At 39.7% G+C, this 21,656-nt stretch overlaps 2 protein-coding genes across 5 annotated transcripts; one reads left to right on the forward strand and one right to left on the reverse strand.

Moving 5' to 3' along the window:
* Nucleotides 1-597: 597 nt before the first annotated feature.
* On the forward strand, nt 598-13,152 carry LOC147215131 (serine/threonine-protein kinase tousled-like 2). 3 transcript variants are annotated; one of them, XM_086139416.1, is made up of 21 exons: nt 609-1,043; nt 2,153-2,247; nt 3,899-3,970; nt 5,471-5,543; nt 5,726-5,763; nt 5,981-6,073; nt 7,671-7,778; nt 8,356-8,448; nt 8,803-8,913; nt 9,038-9,174; nt 9,255-9,407; nt 9,786-9,852; nt 9,948-10,045; nt 10,152-10,233; nt 10,312-10,403; nt 10,547-10,636; nt 10,729-10,898; nt 11,186-11,324; nt 11,413-11,524; nt 11,600-11,707; nt 12,164-13,152. In XM_086139416.1, exons 2-21 carry the CDS (start codon nt 2,155-2,157, stop codon nt 12,341-12,343), a joined length of 2,109 nt encoding a protein of 702 aa, XP_085995542.1. In that variant the 5' UTR covers nt 609-1,043; nt 2,153-2,154; the 3' UTR covers nt 12,344-13,152. The 3 variants fall into 3 exon arrangements, with proteins under 3 accessions (XP_085995544.1, XP_085995542.1, XP_085995543.1); XM_086139418.1 differs by lacking the exon at nt 8,803-8,913 and having other exon boundaries at nt 598-1,043; XM_086139417.1 differs by lacking the exon at nt 5,981-6,073.
* Nucleotides 13,153-13,820: 668 nt separating this feature from the next.
* Nucleotides 13,821-18,387, reverse strand: becn1 (beclin 1, autophagy related). 2 transcript variants are annotated; one of them, XM_086139420.1, is made up of 12 exons: nt 18,337-18,387; nt 17,900-18,028; nt 17,724-17,788; nt 17,510-17,568; nt 17,263-17,353; nt 17,040-17,176; nt 16,724-16,918; nt 16,321-16,467; nt 16,062-16,211; nt 15,649-15,709; nt 15,415-15,557; nt 13,821-14,506 (listed from the first exon to the last, which is right to left on the reverse strand). In XM_086139420.1, exons 2-12 carry the CDS (start codon nt 18,024-18,026, stop codon nt 14,338-14,340), a joined length of 1,344 nt encoding a protein of 447 aa, XP_085995546.1. In that variant the 5' UTR covers nt 18,027-18,028; nt 18,337-18,387; the 3' UTR covers nt 13,821-14,337. The 2 variants fall into 2 exon arrangements, with proteins under 2 accessions (XP_085995546.1, XP_085995545.1); XM_086139419.1 differs by having other exon boundaries at nt 17,263-17,356.
* Between the last annotated feature and the right edge of the window lie 3,269 nt (nt 18,388-21,656).

The following is a 21,656-nucleotide window of genomic DNA, read 5'->3' on the forward strand; positions in this document are numbered from 1 at the left end:
TTTGGGGGGAGGGGAAAGTGTTCATAATGTATATAGGCATGCCATTTTCAAATGATACAATACTGAGGTGCGTTTTCACTTCCTTTCTCTTTTCATCCTAACCTGACATGACAGTGCAAGAATCAAAGTTAGAGAGACATTTCGGTTTTCATACTCTGATGTGAGGTCCCCCCAAGAATGTATGATTATTCTAACACCCTTTGCATGTTCTTGACACCCATGTTGTGTTGATTTAGTGAGGGTGGTACGATTTCCATGTATTCTTTTATGATGTTGTGTGACCTCAGCACCAGAACGGCCAGCGCAGCTCCACAATAGCAGAATTGACAAAGTAATCAAAGCATTTTCAGGCCCATATTTCTTTACTTACACTTTTATGATTTTATGGAGGGTGTCATTTAACTGAGAGTAAACAATACCGAATCAGGTGTCTATAAGCATAACTATTTAGGAAGGCGGGGTTGTGTTATCTAAGTGAAGACTGTTTTATAGAGGCAGTTGTGACCCGACAAATCTTACATTATCTGTTGTACAAGCGCACGGGAGGCATCGGCTCTCCCGGGAGCTCAGTGCGGACTCGCTGCGGGGGTTGTGATCTTTTGTTACCCGATAAAGAATGGACTCGAACAAGGTGCCCGAACTTCATTTTCCGGTGTAGACCGTTCCACCGCACGATCATGACAAAAGGAAGACCGGGCTCGGCAGAGATGTGACAGCAATCGAAGAGGAGGCTTTTATAGCAGGGACTGCTTCAGGTTTGTCCGTGCAGTGGCTCCAAGACGGACGAGGAAACCCCGAGGATCAGGGCCTCCTGTCCGGATGACACCAGCAGGAGCCGGCCACACTGCACTTCTTAGCTAGCGTTTGCTAAGCTAACTAATGTCTTCCTTGGATTCGAAGTAATTGTAGCAAATGGGTAACTTAATTCGCACAGCTTTCCTGAAAGACTGCCAGAGTTGTTAGGGGTTTGTTGTCACCGAATGGACGGACAGGACCCTTTCTAAGACTGTGAGTGACAGTGAAAACTGCAAAAGGTTCACCAGGTGAGACCAGTTGTTAGCTTGGTAGATATCATAGTGCTAACATTAGCTAGTTAAGGTGCAGTAACCTGGTAAACCAGTAAGCTTTAGTTGTCGTTCCGTTCATAGTAACGACGACGGTACTACTAGCATTTGACAAACTTGCGATGCTAATTGCTGTTAAATTGAGCCGGCATAACGGATTATCGAATCTTTACCGAATTACCCAAAATTGTTTATTTTTCGATTGTCAACACCTAGTTGAACGACTTTGGCATCAACGACGTGATGTCGTAACCAATAACTGTTAACTGTGGTTTCACAAGCTCCAACTCAATAAGATGAAGCAACGGTTTCAGTGAGGTAAAGTTGAACACAGTGTTATAAAAGTTTAAATAAATCAAACTCTACCTTTCTGAACCTATGTTTTACCACTGGATGTTATATGGATGTTATACCATTGGTAACACCTTTTATATAACAATACTATTATAATGATATATCAAAATTTAAGTGGTCGTATGTACACAATAATATGTATGTATGTATTATTATTATTAATATTATTATTATTATTATTATTAATTTATTTATTTTTCAGATTTAGTTCTAGATTTAGTATTCCATTTTAGCATACAGTAAACTTAACTGTTTTAGGACTTTTTTGTGGACAGATGAATTGAAACCATCATTTGTTAAACCAGGGAAAGTGATCTTGTTTGAAAAGATTGGTAACATCTGACATCACTGCGCCACAATTATTTTCCCCTTTTGGTTTTCAAGTTTAACTACCTTACAGAACTCAGTGTTCCGGCTGCAGTTGATTCTGAAACCTCTAAAATGATGGACTGAATGAAAGACTGAGATTTCAGATAATAAATCAGTCTGCTGGTGTGCCAACTTGTATATCAGTTTAGTATTTCAGGTGCAGTGCTGATGGATTTTGCAGTTAATGGTTTTGGTGTTCATGTTGAATCCCGATTTGTTGAGCTATATAGTATAGCCACCTGCATTACTCCGAAATGGTATTCATACACATTGAAATCTTGTTTGCCAGTAAATGAGCTTTTTTGACACTAGTCAGACATTCCGGCCATTGAAAAAAGTCATCATATTTGTCTGTCTCTTTCCAGACATGATGGAAGGACTCAATAGTCAGGCTATCAGCCTGGACCCACGAAGGCAGGAATTGCTTGAGGCCCGCTTCACAGGAGTTGGTGTTGCAAAGGTTTGAATCTATCTCATTAATAGTGTAAAATACATTGATGGAAGAGGAATTTAGGTGCAGATTTAATCATCTATAAACTAAATGTATTTCTTCAGTATTATTACTTCTGTTTCTAAAAGTTATTTCGTAAGTAAGTAATGTTGTCTGTCATTTTTGCCTGCCCTAATACATATTGGAAACATCCCTTTTGTTGTATTTGTCTTTTACTTTCCCTGTTTAGGAAGGTTGGTTTTGTGTTTCCATTCAGTGTATTGACTGATGATCTGGAATTGAGAATTCCCCTCTGGAATGATCGTTTCTTGTTGAGCTAATGCTAAAACAACACAAGCTCTGTCTTGGCAGACATGGGAGCTGGCCAGCAGCTCTTTGTTTCGGGGGATACTAGTGACACTGAAATGGCACTGCAGCTGAATCTCACAGCATATCCTGCTTGCTGTGGTGCAACCCCTCTGTTGAACTGGGCATGACTGAGTGGATGTACTTGTTAGAAAATGGCAACCCCCAGAGGAAGCAATCACTATCATTTATCCTCCTCCCTCTGCTGTGCTCTGAAATGATATTGTAGGTCTGCTCTTTGCCAAAGTGACATGTGCATGTGAACGGTGATAAATGTTGGTCAGAATTGTTGTGATGCCACATTAGAAACTGCTCTGATCATGTGTTTTCCACATGCCAAAATGAAAAATTTTAATTTTTTTGCTGTATGTGTGACCTTGAGTAACAGAAAGCCTTTTAAGCATTAGCCTCCTGCACCAATTAGCCGGCTGTTTCTTCTTAGTCTTATCAGGCTGGGCAGTTGGCCATAAATAATATGCACCACTCCACACTGTAGGAGGATTTAAAGTTGGCCTTTACACATTTGCAAATAGTTTGAATTATTTTTATGTCAATTTTGTTTTGCCATTGGTATTTTCAGTGTTGTATTCGGAAGTGCAGACAATTCTGAACTGATGCCTAGTTCAATGCTTTAAATGTTCTAAAAAGTTAAGCACAATGTTTGTAATCTGAACAAGGTAGCAGTAAATCAGAGTTTACTGAAACTTAATATCTCTTCCTGACTATCAGCTATAGAGAAAGGTTTTTTGAGTTTGCACAAATTTGTCATCGCAGTGTTTGCTCTTAAAATAACTTAAACATGGTTATGGCCTCAAACCTCTACAACATAAAGAATGTCTCTCTGAATTCAGAGGACTACTTCTCAATAATGAATAAGACAACAAACAAAAATTACTGGAGTGAAGAAACCAAGTCACGGTGCCCCCCCCCCAAAAAAAAAAAAAAAAACAAAAACAAACAAACAAACAACACAATGAGTCAAGCTAGTTAGCCGGCCCTAATTGGTGTGATTGCAATGTTTATAACTGAGGTATGTCCAAAAGATATTCATAAAACAGCAAGTTGCTTACATCATGGCCTATTTTGACCCGTTAAAAGGAGTTCCGATTAATCTAAAGTGAAAACGTAATGGTTGAATTATTTGTCATAAAAATATTAACTGTAATTAGCACTTTAATTGGATGAAATAATTGAAACCACAAATGTAGCTTGAGCCATTCAGGTTGAAACTACATGAACTTTCATTAATAACATACCTCCACCATTGTAAGAACAAGATCTGCCTAATCAGTCAGGTGTCTGTTCTACTTTTCAGAGTTCAGCCAACAGTGAATCATCCAATCAGTCTCTTTGCAGCGCGGGATCACTCAGTGACAAGGAAGTTGAGGTTAGTTTGTGGAGGGAATCACTCCAAAAGCCGTATAGGAGTAGTTCACTTCGTTTTGCTTGCAATTAATTATTGTTTTCCATTATTTGTGGGTACTTTGGGTTCTAAGCAAGCTGGGTTGATTCCAAAATGTGTTGTTACAACACTGCAGGACACTGTTCTGATGTGAAGCATGGTCATTGGTGATGTTTTTTACTTATCTGTTCGATTAAATGTTTCTCTGGGAAAAATAGACCATTAGCATAATACCAGCAGCAGCCAACCATCCCAACATACCTAAGCAGATTGATTGTAGCTGAGGTTTGGGGACAACTTGTTTGTCTGCAAGAGTAGGTCAAGATATATGTGTGTGTGTGTGTGTGTGTGTGTGTGTGTGTGTGTGTGTGTGTGTGTGTGTGTGTGTGTGTGTGTGTGTGTGTATATATATATATATATACACACACACACACATACAGAGAGAGATATGAAAATTAACTCCTGGTCTTAGTTGGCAGACTTTGTGCTTTGCTGCAGTATATACACTTTTTTTTTCTAAAGGAAGTCTGGACTCTGTTAAGTTATCAAAGATAAGTTTGTAGGAGTTGCAGGCTAAAGTTTTCATTGTGAAATTCCTTAATGTCATTTCTGTATTTGATAATTCAACTGAGAGTCCTTGCATAAAATCTCCAAAAAAGGGACTTCAGGCAAGTGCTATCAATGCAGAAAAAAAACCCCATCTCATTATGTAACAGTGACTTTTAAGGAAATTTAATTTAGGTCAGTTTTTACAGCGTTATGCATGGATACCTCTGCCTTCACATTATACATTTACATGAAGGAGTTGCCTGCAATCTCCTCTCTGTCTGTCACTATTGGCACATAGGCATGTCTTCACCACTCCTACTGTGCCTGTCATATCACAGTAGGTGGGACTTGCCTTTACTATGCACCGAAAAGTCTGTGTCCCCGCTCATTTACAGTTCCTCATATATATTTTTGATTGTGTTTTTACACAGTTTCACACAAACAAAATGAAATAATTTTAAATTTGCTCAGTGAGCAATAGAGATCAAGTTCTGACAACCAAAATGAGCAATGCCCCAAATTATTGTACTCTTGGCTTTAGATCCTTTTTCATACAGTTTGTAGTATTTTATCTTTCATGGACTTCAGTTTATCACTACGTATTTGTTTCATTTTTAAACCCTGACAGGTGATCAAATATGATATATAATTGCACCCGAGGATGTATGCACTGTTATCTCTCAATGACAAAAACACAATGGGAAGACTTACATCATACCTGTATTCTCAAGCAGTAACATTAGCAGAATATAATGAAGGAAGGGAAAAGGAAAGACCCATCTAGAATATTCTGTACATAAAACAAATGATTAGTAATACCAGATAAACTAATACTCATGTTTGGAAAAATGGGGAAGAAAACAATTCTGTTTACATGAGATCCTTTTGTTACCCTTACAGAAGACCCTGAACCCCTGCTGTTTTTGCTCTTTTCAGACACCAGAGAAGAAGACCCATGACCAGAGAAACAGGAAGAGAAAAGGAGACTTCTATGACAGCAACAGCGAGGGTAAGTTAAATCATCTCCATACTTGTTTACTGTTTAAAATTTTCAATACAATTAAAAAAAGATATGATTATAGACCTTGCATGTGTTAACTGATGAAACAACAGATAATGCACATTACCCTTTAATAATTCTTATCTTCCTTCATTATCTGTTTTTTTCTTACCTGTTCTGCTGTTGTGTAGGTAAAGGAAGAGGGCACAAAATTAGCGATTATTTTGAGGTGAGTTCAAATGAGATCTCTGTCTTGAGAAGGGGTTTGTGATGTGGTCACTGTTGTGTGAATGGCATCAAGTTGCTGTCTAACTCTTCTTATGTGTCACTCCTGCATTCTAATTATGCAAGTAATGTCCTACGTCAAATTCTTTCTAAGTAAAAGCTCTCTTCTCATTTCTTCCTGCCTCTCTCTTCCACATTCCTATCCACTGCCCTGTGGCCAGTTTGCTGGTAGCAGTGGTTCTGGCACCAGTCCGGCCAGGGGCATCTCTGTGCTGATGCGTTCTTCTCCACAGCACTCACTGTCTAATCCTCTGGTGAGCATCACCACCTACATCTATACTTCTTCCCTCAACTCTAGCAATTCCTGAGCATCCTGAGTGAGAATCATCTCTTTCTGCTGTGTGTGTGTGTTTTTTGAGAGTACATTTTTTGAGGAACAATGTTTCACGGCAATACAGCATGAAAGTCCCTGGTTCACTTCCAGTGACTTACTGGGGCCTCTCTGAGTTGAATTTGCTTGGTTGCAGAGAAGGGATCTCTGGTTTCCTCCTACAGTCCATAAAACATGCAGCAGGTTAACTGAAGACTCTAAACTCTCCATATATGTGAATGAGAGGTTGTATGTTTCTATTCATGACCCTGTGATTGACTGCTGACCGGCACCCTGATTGCCTTGTGTGCAGAACAGGCAGTATAGATAATGAATAAATGAAAACATTTGATGAATAAATTATTTTAATTTCTGTTGTTAAAATTCATGTTTCAAGTCTATTGAAAATTACATTTTTACTCGAAATGAGCATTTTTAAAATGTTTCCACTTATTTGGAAAACTCAGTTTATTTTTTTAAAAAAGGTTTACGAGGTGATTGGCTATTGATACACAAGGCAGATATATTTATTTATTTATTTTTAATGTTCGTTTTTTCTATTCAAGAGTTTATGTTGCTGTAGGTCTGATTTTTTTATGGTCCTTAAATAGCTCAGTTTCAATATTTAGGCCAATAGTTTCATCTGATTTGTAACACTTGAGAACAACAGCATTTGGCCCTACCTTATTTTCCTTGCCCTGATCAAACCCCTAGTATTTTGTATCTGTTAATTAAAAATTGTGATCTGCTACTTATACAGTCTATTTAGTATATAGCAGGAGGAGAAATGTGATCAGATTAGCATGTCATTAACCTTACTCTGTTGCTGATTCTTCTTTTCCTTTTGGCTACTACCTTCAGGGATCACCACAGTGAAATAACCTCCTCCATCTTTAAATTTCCCCACTGTGGGACAATTAAAGGAATATTCAATTCAATCAAATCAAACCGTATTCTCTGTAACCTTACTGTATTGCTTATGTACCTCAAATAAAAATCCTATGTAATGATTTCTTTTTTGACTGTGCATACTATGTACAGATAATTTTGCTGTATTAAGTGTAATTGTATTAAGTTTGGTGTATCATTAAACTGTTTTTTATCATAAAAATCCCTATTACTACAAAGTGCAAGTGTTCCTAAGTAATGTTAGTTGCATCTCAAATGGACAGCTGTCCTTAACCAATAGTATTGCCTGTTATGAAAAAGGGGGAATGTGAATAATGCTATTCTTATAACAGTGAAAATAGTATTTTGCAGAATTATTGATGTCTTGGCCCTCTCGACTAGTTAAACTTGAATATAAACATGACCATAAGAACATTAGAATATGAGGAAGAATAACAATTATGTATATTCATTTTTTAAAACTGTTAACGAAAAGTTACTGTAATTTCCACATTATTCAGAATCTTTTTTACAGGCACTTTATTGAATACATTTTCTGGCCAATTTGTAATATCTATAATTGGATAATTACTTGATATTTTCTCCTTTATGTCTTTCTGAACTCAATTTTTTTCTGTCTCTCTGGGAACTAGTTTCAGCACAGCAGTCCTTCATCAACAGGCTCAGCCCACACAGACTCTTCATCTAGCAGCTCTGTTAAGATAGCCCCCATACACTCCTGCTCCCACAAGGCCATCCAGGTAACCGACTTCCCTGACTGCTCTGGAACCCCTTGAAATAGCAACATTTTAATGCAGAGCAAGAAAATCTTGATAATGTTCCTTCAGTTTTCATTTTAAAAGATGTTGGGAAGGAGGGCTTCACATGAGGCCCATCATTTTTTAATTTGTTTGTGAAAGAAAACCGTCAGCTGTTTTTTTTTCTTGCTTAATACAAAGTCTGACATTTTTCACAAATGGTTTTATTTAGAACATTGGTGTACTTGGAAAGATTTATTTGATATGACAATTTTTCACGTCTAATCTGCAGTTTAAAACTGCAATGCAATTTTTGCCAAGACATAAAGGTCACGCTTAAGAAGGTTTTTCCATTTCTCCTACTGTTCAACTTGGAAAATATGTGCTAAATACAGCAATTCTAACAAGTGAAGGTAAATGGCCTAATTACAGTTGACACTTTGGATACAGGTCCAATATTTTGGACGTCAGTGTTCTGATCAGTTGAATTGAATGGGTCTTTTGCTCTTTGTCCTAAAGAGCCCTGTATATCTGAGAGACATATTTTACGGTTCGCTTATCCTTTGCTTTCTTTTTGCAGTCAGAGCTGACACTGCTTAAATTGGCAGCACTGGAAAAAAACAAGAACTCCGACCTGGAGAAAAAAGAGGGAAGGATAGGTGATCTGCTTAGGGTAAGGACAAATTCCATAATGCCTCTGTGTATACCCCGGTCTCCGAAAAGGTAATTCGGATGTAAGGATAAGTTGTTTTACTGCACAAATATCAAAGATTTCAGGAACCATCTTGCTAAGTTAAAATACATGACTGTTCTATGTCATAAAATGTTAATAAAACTTTCCCTTGACAAGTTCCCTATAGAGTCAAGCGTCAGTCACAGTCTGTTTATAGATGTTCTTTTGTGTACTATTTCATCCTCAGATTTCATTGTAGTTTACGTTCATGTTGTGACAGCTGAAAAACTGATGTTGTTGTATCGTGCCTGGTTAAAAACACAAATGAGAGGTTAAGGATTAACGTTTTGGCAGGCTAACTGTGACCTGAGGCGGCAAATAGATGAGCAACAGAAGATGTTAGAACGTTTCAAAGAACGACTCAATAAGTGTGTGACCATGAGCAAGAAGCTGCTCATTGAAAAGGTAGGTGTAAAATGTTCCAGTTGTGTGTCATGTGATAAGAGCGGGGTCCTTGCTGCTCTTTTTCTTTTGTTTCATATGTGTCCAATACAGTTTTGTCAACAATTAATTGTTATTCCTTTTACAGTCAAAACAGGAGAAGTTGGCTTGTAGAGATAAAAGTATGCAGGACCGTCTGCGTCTGGGCCACTTCACTACCGTACGCCATGGAGCTTCCTTCACTGAGCAGTGGACAGATGGATATGCCTTCCAGAACCTTATCAAGTCAGTATAGCATTAGGCACATTTTTACATTTTCTGCAAATTGAACACTGAATATACTGTAGTTTTTGTCTTACTTGCAGGCAACAGGAGCGAATCAACTCACAGCGGGAGGATATTGAGAGGCAGAGGAAGCTCCTGGGGAAAAGGAAACCTCCCGCCATGGCCCAGACACTTCCACCCAGCATTGAACACAACAAAAGAAAGAGCAGGAGCAATGGGCAGGAGAATGAAGCGTAAGGCTAAATTTGCCACATTGTATATTCACAATCTTGAGATGCACAAGACACTACTAACTTGATTATTTATTAATTTTTTTTTGTCTGCTCTATAGTTTTCTATTTCATTTCAAAGTAAATGTTTACACTGGAAGTTTCTGATCACACTGATTTAGTTAGTGCCATTTATTCTCAGACTAGGCTAGTTTTAGGAATTAATGACAAACCTGATGAGCAATGTTTTTGATTTTGTTCTAATGATGGATTAATGATGGATTTGATAATTTTGCTGGGTTTTGCTGGCGGAACCTTCATTTAACTTTTTTGCACAGGTACATTACATAAATACCTGGTTTTCATGTTAGTTCTGAAGGTGTTCCATTGCTTCCTTCCCAGATTGTCACTTGCAGAATATCATGAACAAGAGGAGATTTTTAAACTTCGAATAGGCCATCTGAAAAAGGTATTAGTTAATCATTAACTCATCTCTAGACTCTTTTGGATTAGTTAACATACTCATATTAGTCAAGGATATAGACGGATTTCTTATGTGCACAGGAAGAGGCCGAGATCCAGTCAGAGTTGGAGCGTTTGGAGCGAGTTAGGAACCTGCACATAAGGGAGCTGAAGAGAATCCATAACGAGGACAACTCGCAGTGCGTGTTATCTATTTTAACCAAAATCATGTGTATTCTTAATTGTGGCTGTGACATAATTTAACAGCTGGAAATGTTTTGATGAAGCAGCCTTTTTTTTTTGTAGATTTAAAGACCACCCCACCCTTAATGATAGATATCTACTTTTACATTTACTTGGAAGAGGTGGCTTCAGTGAAGTTTACAAGGTATGTAATGCAGATTTAATTTCTTGACACAAAATGCCATACTGGAAACTCATCTCCAAATAATGGTTTATTTTCCAGGCCTTTGATTTAACAGAGCAAAGGTATGTGGCCATTAAAATCCACCAACTTAACAAGAACTGGCGGGAGGAGAAGAAGGAAAACTACCATAAGTGAGTGAGACTTCCAAACTCAAGATACCATTGTCTTTTTTTGCAATATTGACAGTATTCAATTATTTATAATCCAAACTTTTCACACAGATAAATTACCTGTGTATTTTTTAAAAGACTATTAAAGTTGGCTATCTTTTTAGACATGCTTGTAGAGAGTACCGAATCCACAAAGAGCTGGACCACCCAAGAATAGTTAAACTCTATGACTACTTCTCAATTGACACAGACTCGTAAGTGTTTCAGCCATTAATACCAAATGGAAAATAACATGCCATTTCAGTTTTTAAACACCCCAAATGATCTGTTGTATTTTCTGTCTCAGGTTCTGTACGGTGCTGGAGTACTGTGAGGGAAATGATTTAGACTTTTACTTGAAGCAAAACAAACTGATGACTGAGAAAGAGGGACGATCTATTGTCATGCAGATCGTCAACGCTCTCAAGTACCTCAACCAGATTCGGCCGCCCATCATCCACTATGACCTCAAGCCTGGTAGTCTAAGAATTTCCCTTTGTTTGATTTTGAGTTCATTTACAGCAGGATAGTCCTTGTGTTGTGAGAACCCAGAAAACTGCTGTTTGAAAAAGTTCTGTTGAAGTCCAGGCTGCAGAAAGATAAGAAATGCACTAAATAAAGCTATTGACTTGATATTGGATTGTTGCTTTTACAAGAACCAGTTTGACTCTAATTTACGTCCTTCTTATGGTATTTAAGAGTTCTTTACAAGGAAAACAAGTTTGTATAGAGTTTATTCAAACCGAATATTTCAATTTACTTAGGAAACATTCTGTTGGTCAATGGCTCTGCTTGTGGAGAGATTAAGATCACTGACTTTGGCCTGTCCAAGATCATGGATGACGACAGCTACAACTCTGCAGATGGAATGGAGCTGACCTCACAAGGGGCAGGGACCTATTGGTATGGGTAAAACTTAACTACCTTTAGAACATACCTAAAAAAAGAACATACCTATCTAAATTTCACATTGTAACTTTATAATTTACAGGTACTTGCCCCCTGAATGCTTTGTAGTTGGCAAGGAGCCTCCCAAAATATCCAATAAAGTTGATGTGTGGTCAGTAGGGGTCATCTTCTACCAGAGTCTCTATGGGCGCAAGGTAATGTACTGCCTTTCCACATTAAAAAAAGAGATCAATTGCATATTTAACATGTCTCTTTTACTGGTTTTACAGCCATTTGGTCATAACCAGTCACAGCAAGATATCCTACAAGAAAACACCATTTTAAAAGCTACTGAGGTGCAGTTTCCCCCCAAACCTGTGGTTACCACAGAAGCAAAGGTACGGCATTCTTTTTTCTTACATGGTTATAAAACTCACCTAATGTTGCTTCAAGATTTAAAATTTTGCACTTTGGATGGGTGCGGTTCACCTACACCATGGGTCGGCAACCTGCGGCTCTTTGATCCTTCTGATGAGGCTCTCTTCGGATTTTGAAAATAATTGAGTATTTAATTAAAATGTGTTAATTCATTTTAAAGTTCAAAGGGTTGTGTGACTCCCGGTTACTTTACTGAATCAAGTAAAGGTCTTTACTGTGGGGAAACGCGTCCAAATGGCTCTTTGAATGGTAAAGGTTGCCGACCCCTGACCAATACACTCCTTTGGAATCATGTTTAGCTCAGCTTAGAAGAAGAATCACAGTAAGAATCAGCAGGTGGCTATAATATCCCCTACCTATCTATGGACCCAGTGATTGACTGCATTCTTACATTTTTATTTGTTTTCATTTTATAGGCCTTTATACGCCGTTGCCTGGCTTATCACAAGGAGGACCGTGTAGATGTGCTGCAGTTGGCGAGTGACCCCTTCCTAATGCCGCATATTCGAAAGACCTTGGGTAATAGCAGCAGCAGCCCTTTGGCACCTCCCATTCCCTCCACCTCCAGCTGCTATAGTAGTAGTGCCTCAAACTAAGGGAGCTAACAGGCACCCAACGAGGACAAAGCCAAGTTGAGATGTTACACACTTGCTTAAACTCCTCCTTTTACTGTCGTGGAAGCAAGAGAGCATGATGGGATGGAGGGAACCTAAGAGTGTGAGTGAAACCAAATGGATGATGTGGTGATGTAGCAGTAAGGGTGACCACCATCATTTAATGGTAAATACGAAGGGCCAGTCTCTAGCCGTGGGCTCTGTAGAACCCAAAGATTTGCCCATGCATGCACTAACACAAACTAAATTTTAGGGGGCATTTTTACCTGATTAATAGTAAAAGCACCCAAAAATTTGCACAAGGGATGGGCTCAACTTGTGGAAGATTAGCTGCCTCTACTCTGTGGAAGTTTTAGACACATCACTGAAATATCATCCCATTCTGCTTGAAATGCATCTTTAAAATAATGTTTTAGTCCTTCATTGGTCAAATGCTAATGTGTCCCCATAGGTATAAACCTTGGACGATTTTAGGAAGGGCTCCTTCAGTGATGATGAGTGACAGATGACCAAAGTTAAGGGCCTGCCAGGTTGACATTAGAGGTTTTTAAATACAGCAGAAGAGGGATGATTCAAGGAATGAGTGGTTAAGAACTATTTTGAATACTTGACTGAACAACTGGAAGCCAGTTGCTTATTTTAAGTGTTATGGCCTGATTTTTCCATTAAATTTTCCCCTGTGTTTTTGTTAACCTGGGTGGGGGTTTTGGGGAGGGGTATGAATGAGTGTTGTGAAAAGAGGAAGTATTCAACAGAAATAATTATGGAACCATTAAAAAAACCTTTGGTTACCCTGGTTGCGTGCTAATTTAGGCGTGTTTGTATTATTTTAAATTACCTCTACTATATTAATACATGTGTCTTTAAGAGGCTACATATCTTCTGGGTTATATCACAAAAAGGATTTTGCTATAGTTAAATTTATGATACATTTTACATTCAGGCATGGGCATCTACTGAAATTAGATACTTTGTTTGTCATAATCCTTTCCCAAATGATCATGCATTCATATACAGCCACTTTCCTCCCATCATAAAATGTACTTTTTCAAAATCATGACCACAGGTATTTCAGCAATTACAGTACTTGTCTTGTAGCCTCTAAAAAAAAAGAAAATATTGCAGAAGTCTGCTAGATATCAACTGAAATGAATCAAGCTCTTCTCGAAAAAAAAACTAGGAAACACATTTAATTATGTAATGTGCATTATTTATACATTAAGAAGCTCAAATCATTGATCCTGGGTCCGATTTCATTTTTTAGACTGGGTATGACTGATTCCACTCCTAAGCTTAACTATTGAGTAATTTTTACCAATGTTGACAAATAGGCTTCTGAATTTTCATCTCATTCCTCATTGCCAAGTCACAAATGCTAATATTATCGCACAAACAGTGATATATAGTGCATATGCTGCTTTATTAACTCGAAATCACATTGATAAAAGTAGGACACATATGAAGGGGAAAAATTAGTTTAATGGGGCAGTCAACACAAAGTTGCTGCTCAGTGCATAAATCAGCAAAACTGTTTACCTGCAGTATGTAAAATGAAAAGTCACATCCCGGCTTAGTGAACACAGACAATTGTGAAATACTAAATCATGTTAACTGCCCTACTATGTAGGTCATTGTATTTTGACTTCAAGTCAGAATACGATACTGGTTTACGTCAATGTCATTTTGAGGGAAAGTGACAAGTTTGGAAAAAGACCTGTCAAGTCATCCTCATTTTTAAAGCACACAAGAGTCATGCACAGAGTCTGTAATTTATTTTGTTTCCAAATTGATTACAGCACCTATCCTCCCTGGAACATGCCAAAACACACAATCTGGAGTGACAATCCTGACACTTCCATGCTTTCTTTATTTTTTTGCACAAAAATCCTAAACGGACTTATAAAATGTTGAGCACGTTTCAGTTGTCCAACCAATAAAATAACTGACTCCAGTTATTTTACAAGCCTGTGGCTGGTTTATCTGTTGTAGAACTGTGAGGTGACCCAGGCCAAACCCCACTTCAGATTTGTTAGCATGAACTTTAATGCCTTCGTCCACTGCTCCTCAGAGTTGAACTGGGTCTTGATTGAGTAGGAGCCGCCGCTTCCACCTGTATCCTCGATCTTGCCCTTTTCCACATCCATCCTGAGAAAAGATAGACATCAGGATCTATATGACATCTGGTTGATGAACAAACATCTATATTGTATCCTGTAAATGGGAGACTTTGAAAGTATTATCAAACCACAATTTATATCAGAGGATATTTGTCCGTCTAAAAATGAATTGGAATATTGAAAATGGAGAAACTTGATTTTATTGGCGAACTTATTAGTTCCAATCAGTCAGTGTATTTTCCAATATTAATAACACTTTTGAAAATGACCGATACCAAATTGTAATCTGATCTGGCATTAATTTACCTCTCAATAAGCACAATCACTAAATTGTGGCATTTAGTGGTGCCTTCACTGTCACCAATCAATGTATTTGCTGATAGGAAAAGGTGATGATGAAAAAAATACATGTTATCTTGTGGTGTTAAAAACCACCAAAGGGTGCTGAAACAGCATTGACTCTGCTGATGGAATAATGACTGAATTTTCCAAGAGGTTCCCTCATTGAATGTTTTGATTATGCTGCATCAAGGGTTGTATCTTATGTCTATTCAAAATGCAATATTTTCCAATGCTTTGAAAACTTGGCCAAATATGAACAGAAAAAATACAGAATACAAGGTAAAATTGTTGCTGTAAAGGTTTCTATCCATACTTAATGTGATATTTAGATCAGGGGTCTCAAACTCGCGGCCCACGGGACAATAGTTTGTTGTCCCCGCCTATATATGAAAAGTTGAACATTAGTGTGGTCCGTGAGTTTGATATGTATGGAACTTTACAGTGTAAAATGCCATAAAGGCGGGAGCAACAAACTATCGTCCAACAATTGGCCTGCGGGCCGTGAGTTCGAGACCCTTGATTTAGATCTTTAGCTCATACGGTCTCACAGATTCCATTTTAATGAGCTCAGAAACAGACAGATGTGCTGCTAACCTGTAAGGAAGACAGAACCCAGTGTCGCCTTTCTCCACCTCCTCTTTGAACTGCTGGACGCAGTCTAGGAAGGCTACCATGGCATGGTCAAATTTATTGTCCCAGAAGAACCTCAGGCCTCCTGAACAGTACAGGGGAAGTTCCTGGAGCGACACAACACCAAAACAGCAGGTGGAATTAGAGGGCTTACAAACATAGCAAGGGCACTTAGAGGTGAAAATATCAGCCGTTTACCTTGGACTTGTCAGTCAAGGACTCGAGATATGAATGGTTTCCATATGGGACAAGCCGGTATCTGAAGAGGAATAAAGTTTTGTCCAAGTGATGTAGTGTTCACATGGGGAATATTTGAAAATAATGCAGTGAAAAAAAAAACATCAAATACTTGACTGGGCACAGGTCATACCATGATGATCCTTAGTTCTTTGCATTCCTTTCAAAATCATGGTAAAATGATTGATATATTGCCTATTGCTGATTGAGCTAGTAATTAAAACAACAAAGCATTAGCATCGGCACTGAAAAGCCCTTCTTTGATGAGCAGGTCGTTGCCCTCTGTATGATTAACACCAAAATAATTTCAAGCTTATGTGCATAACAATGAGCGCACATAGTAGTTAGTTTGTATGACTTAGTGGTAAGTGTACCTTTGGAAACGCAGACCCATTTTGTTTGCCAGAGCATGCAACAGCAGCACTGTCTGCCCCCAGGCTGCATTGATCTCGTTCCACTCCACAGGGACACTGGGGAGTCGACCCAGACGGAAGTTGTTGATTGTACCAAACTGGCCACTGTGCCTGAACGCAAACAAGATAGATCCTCAGTCTTCTAAACTGACCCACGACATTACAAATACTTAGTTGTTGGGAAGTGTCAGTATATTTGTGTTTGTGTGTGTGTGTTTACCAGATGTGAAACGTGGCATTGAAGACATTGGTCTTCTTCAGTCGATCCAGTTGAATCTGACAGTAACGCATTTGGTTGTCAACACTCTTAAGCTCATCATCCAGCTCTAGCTGCTGCCGCTTGAACTCACTGTACTCCTTTTGGTATCTGATAGGTGCCACACAGACACAAAACATAGAATATCAGATGGATCCTCGATCTTTGGTGTATTCCGCTATTTCCCATAATTGTCCAAACAATATATTATAAATATAAATATATGAATAAATAAATATATGAAATATATATATCTCATATAAATTAGCATAATCTCAATTTGGACCTATTTTATTTTTATGTTCCATGTGTGTGAATGCAATTATCATATCCACTGCCACATCTTTACACCCCCCATGCCACTCACTGCAGCTCCTCTGTCTCCAGTTGCTGAGCATGAATCCTGCTCTGGGCCAAATCCTGGGCCACAGCAGCTCTCTGTTCCTCCACCGTTTCCAGCTCCTTCACCAGTGCCTCTTCCTCCTCCTTCAGTTGCTGCAGTTCTGTGAGCAGAGTCTCTTCCTCCTCCACCTGCAGGTGTGACAGGAGCTCCAGACACTGCCTGAGAAAACAGTAATTGGAAGTCAGCACATTTCAATGCCTATGTACTTGGACTGTTTCCAGCAAAGACTGAAGTACCCCCCCCACACACACACACACACACACACAGCAGGACAGCTCACTTGTAATTTTGGCATTCATTCTCTGTGATGTTGAGCTGAGTATCCAAGTGGTCGAGGAGTGTGTCAGTACATTCCTCACACAGTGGATGGTCCACATCTGTCTGACCAGACATGATGTCAAACAGGTCACTGGTTACCTGGGTAAGAATAAATCACACACTACATTGTACAATTTTGGTCACAGACTGCAAACTTGACCTGTTCCAACAGTATCAAAGTTGACCTTCAGTCGACGGCTGAGATTTTCCATAGTGCCCCCGTCAGATGCTTCTCCGATCAGCGTGAAGCTGTTGGCGCTCTCTGTCGACATCATCCTGCTAAGAAGGTCTAGACTGAGGCTTACTTCAATATACTTAGGTCTCATGTGACAGGCCCTACTTTGGACCAGAAATAAGCTTCATGCTCATGATTTGTATTGTGAAAGTAGCATCGACTGCTCTGTGATTTGCTATCATTCTAAAGTAGCTCACCGTGCAGGAGGGATGTATTTTCTTGATACTCCGTCTTGCTTGTTTTCCACAAAGGTCTCCTAGAAAGACAGTTATCAGTATTAGATCACGGGGTTCCCCAATTCACCTCCCGAGAAAGTGACTTTGCCTTTGTTATGACTGCATCATAACCAATGGACAATTTTGAGGAATGGCTTAGGAAATCTGTAATTCTATTGTACTTTTCTGGATCTACCTCTGGTACGGTCTCCCCTTCACTGCTGTCAGATTGTTTGCTGGGGGTTACAGTGACCAATGGAGCTGAGGAAAAGCGCATATACAACTGTAAGTACAATATAGATGCAAAATTGAACAACTTCGAGGCTGTGGGCCTGTGGTGCATCACTTGTTGACTATCTAAAACCTCCGTACCTATTAGTTCCTGGATCGTGACCCGGTCGAGCACGTTGAAGGATGTGTCCAGCTTTAGAGGCTGGCAGCACCGCTGACACACGAAGCTGACCTGCATCGTTGTGCTGGACGATTTGGAGCCTTCCATCGCTAATAAGAAAAAGGACAGGCAATAACTTTCGGTATCTAATGCGTACAAAATGCTAAGAACTAATGACAGCTTCTTTTAAGTGCCAATGTAGACGTTACTCATTAGTAATTGTTAGCTAAACAGAAGCCGTTCTGCTAAACTGCTGATTGGATATCCAGCATACAAAGGTATCCACGGCCGTCGTTTTGTGAGAAAACATGAAGAACGGAAAAGTAAAGATTGTCACAAATAGCACAGTAATCCTGATCTTTAGCGTGAGAAAAAAAAGAATTCCTACAATAATTATTGCGACTGTCGCATTTTCTACCTTAGGGCTTCGCTATGTACTTCCTTATTGATGTTTACGTCTAACTTCTTCTTTTAAATGTTTTTTGGTGTCGCTGAAGTAGACTTAAGATACATTACTGCCATCTTGTGGACAGAAATATCAAAAGATGATTGGATTCTCGTGCATCACTAAGAACGTGAAAGAATCCTCGAGAAAGAGAAAAACTTTTATAATATTGAGGGGAAAATTCTTACATGTTTACTTTGTTATTTTTTTTCCTTTCAGCTGCTTGGGGGTCACCATAGCAAATCATCTGCCCCCCTTGGGACGCTACTCTCTGAATCCTCCTCCCTTAAATCAACCAACATCATAGATCTATAAATCACTTCTTCGGTCGTCCTCCCGACCTCCTACCAGGCAGTTCTGATGTCATTATCCTTCTACCAACATATTCACTACCAATATATTCACTATCCCTTGTCTTCTAAGTCTGGACAATCAGACTTTGACATCTGACATGTGTCCTAAATATAAAAACATCCACAGATCTTCTCTGAGGTCTTCCTCCAGGCCTGCTGCCTGGCAGTTCCAACCTATCATCCTTTTACCAATGTAGTCACTATCCCTCCTCTTGACCAAAGTCTGGCTTCTCTGATCTTCTCTCAAAATGTCTAACGTAGTCTGTCCCTTTGTTGGATTCATTCCTGATCTTATTCATCCTCGTCATTCCCAAAGAGAACATCGACATGCTCTGCTTCCTGTCTTTTCCTCAATGCCTTTGTCTCTAAAACAATACAATATCACTGGTTTCACCACTGTCTTGTACACCCTTTCTTTCTTTTTGGCTGATACTCTTATCACAGATTACTCCTAACACTTTAGTCCACCCATTCTAATCTGCTTGAACCCATTTCTTCACCCCCCTTTGATGCTCTCCATTGCTCTGGACTGTTGACCCGAAGTCCATAATATCCTCCACCTTCTTTATCCCTGTAGCCTCATTCCTCTTAGGTCCCACTCATCCACATGTATTCTGTCTCGTTGCAGCTAACCATTCCTCGCCTTTCAAGTGCATACTTCCATCTCTCTAGATTTTCCTCCTGCTCCGATGCAGCAGTCTTTGCTTTCTCTGATCTCACTACAGATCACAATGTCATCTGCAAACATCATTGTCCATGGAGATTCCTGTCTGACCTCATCTGTCAGCCTGTCCATCACCACTGCAAAAGAGAAAGGGCTCAGAGCTGATCCCTGATGTCATCCCACCTCCATATTGAACGTCTCTGTCACACCTACAGAACACTTCACCATTGTCTCACAGACAGCATACATGTCCTGCTCCAGTCGAACATACTTTTCTGCCACTCCTGATTTCCTCATACAGTACCGTAGCTCCTCTCTCAGCACCCTGTCATATGCGTTTTCTCTGTGTACAAAGGCACAATGCAGTCCACTCTGACCTCTTTACTTTTCTACCAGGATTCTCAAAGCAAGTACTACATCAGTAGTACTCTTTCTAGGCACAGATGCTCACAAATGCTGATTTTTGCCCTCAGTCTAGTTTCCACTACTCTTACCCATAACTTCATTGTATGGCTCATCAACTTTCTTCCTTTACAACTACTACAGCAACTGCACATCTCCCCCATTCTTAAAATTGCCACCATCATACTTCTCCATTCTTCAGGCATCTTTGCACTCTCCAAGATCCTGTTGTACGATCTAAACAGAAAATCTTTTTCCACTTCTCTCTTACCTTGCGCCGCATCTCCTGTAGCCCTTGTCTGTTATCTTCAGTCCCCTCAGTGTCTCACTTGCTCTTTAATACCATTCTCTGTATATACTCCTGCACCTCCTTATTCTGCCACCAAGTCTCTTTATCTACTTTCCTTTCAGACAACACACAAAGTACTCTCCTCCCTGTCACCCTGATCACAGTAGCTGTAGTTGTCCAGTCATCTTGGGGCTCCTCCCGACCACCCAGACCCTTTCTCAACTCCTCCTTGAAAACCGTGCAATACTCCTCCCCTCAGTATCCACCACTTTGTCCTCTGCTCTGCCTTTGGCCTTTCCATCTTCTTTGCCACCAGATTCATCCAACAAACCACCATCCTTTGCTGTCTAGCTGCACTCTCACCTGCCACTATTTTGCAGTCTCCGATCTCCTTCAGAATGCATCGTCCATACAAAATGAAGTCTTGTTTCTACCTCTTCTGGATATGCCTCTTTTTTTAAAGTCTACACCCATCTGTCCCTCCGCATTCCTATCCGGGATTTTTTTAATTTGATTTAACCTTTATTTAACCAGGAAAACAGTCCCGTTGAGATTAAAAACCTCTTTTACAAGGGAGTCCTGGCCAAGAGGCAGCAATAAGTTACAGATAGAACAATATTAAAAACAGTTAAAAGAAGCAATTACATTTTGACAAGTTAACCTCTAGCGTTCTCAATTTGGTTTTAAAAGCATTTAGTGAGATAAAATTAGGGAGTTTCCAGTCTTTTTGAAGTCTGTTCCATGCAGTGGGGGCAGCATAGGCAAAATCATTTCCCTAGTTCTGTGCGTGCAAAAGGGACATAAAGCAACAGTTGATCATGTGATCGCAGCAGGTGAGAATCAACAGTCCGCCTTGTGACTAAGTCACAGATGTAAGAGGGCAGGAGCCCGAGCATGGCCTTATAAATAAAAGTGTACCAATGGCCCAACCTCCTGGTGGAAAAAGAAGGCCATCCAACACGGGAATATAGTTCACAATGATGTGTTGGCGATCTACCAAACCTCCCATCACCTCTTCATCGCCCCTATTGCTCTATTGCACCTCAACAGGAATTTCTAATCTCTCATCTCTTTGGATATTCTGCATCACTTTAAGTTACAATTTACCTTCTCTTCGAACTCACATCCCACTTGTGGGGCATAGCCACTAACAACATTGAGTGTCACACCTTCAACTTATGTACAAATCAATAGCTGCACCTAAGCTAGTCTTGCTACTTTTCCACCTGGTGTTCTGGAAACACAGTATATCCACCTTCCTTCTCTTCATCATGTCATCATCCCTACTCTCAGTCCCAGACTCTTGTCTCCCCTCTTCTCGCTCTGCTTCTGAGCACACCTTCATTTTCTTCTTCTTCCACCCACGATTGCTCAATTTCCACTGGTACCCTTTAGGTCATCGGCACCAATGACGAGTGTTTTCAACCCGGGCCTCAAGCAATCTGATATGTGAGTCATAGGTTCGATTCGCATATTTGGTTTTGGCACAAGTTTTACACCGTGGTCTTCATGAGGCAATGCCCTGCATTTATCTGGGCTTGGGACCCGCTCAAAAGGACACTGGTTGGTGCCGCTCTGAGGCTAC

This window comes from Fistularia commersonii, chromosome 32 (assembly GCF_037954325.1).
Source record: "Fistularia commersonii isolate RoL2024-O1a breed Wild chromosome 32, RoL_Fcom_v1.0, whole genome shotgun sequence".
NCBI lineage: Eukaryota > Metazoa > Chordata > Actinopteri > Syngnathiformes > Fistulariidae > Fistularia > Fistularia commersonii.

Bases quoted from the DNA above. Each gene is read 5' to 3' on its own strand.
- LOC147215131 (XM_086139416.1), top strand. From the start codon at position 2,155: ATGATGGAAGGACTCAATAGTCAGGCTATCAGCCTGGACCCACGAAGG. The intron at 6,074-7,670 runs GTGAGCATCACC...TCTGGGAACTAG, and splicing joins ACTCACTGTCTAATCCTCTG to TTTCAGCACAGCAGTCCTTC. The intron at 11,708-12,163 runs GTACGGCATTCT...TTCATTTTATAG, and splicing joins TGGTTACCACAGAAGCAAAG to GCCTTTATACGCCGTTGCCT.
- becn1 (XM_086139419.1), bottom strand. From the start codon at position 18,026: ATGGAAGGCTCCAAATCGTCCAGCACAACGATGCAGGTCAGCTTCGTG. The intron at 15,710-16,061 runs GTACACTTACCA...ATTCCTCTTCAG, and splicing joins ATGGGTCTGCGTTTCCAAAG to ATACCGGCTTGTCCCATATG. The intron at 14,507-15,414 runs GTTAGCAGCACA...ATCTTTTCTCAG, and splicing joins GGGTTCTGTCTTCCTTACAG to GATGGATGTGGAAAAGGGCA.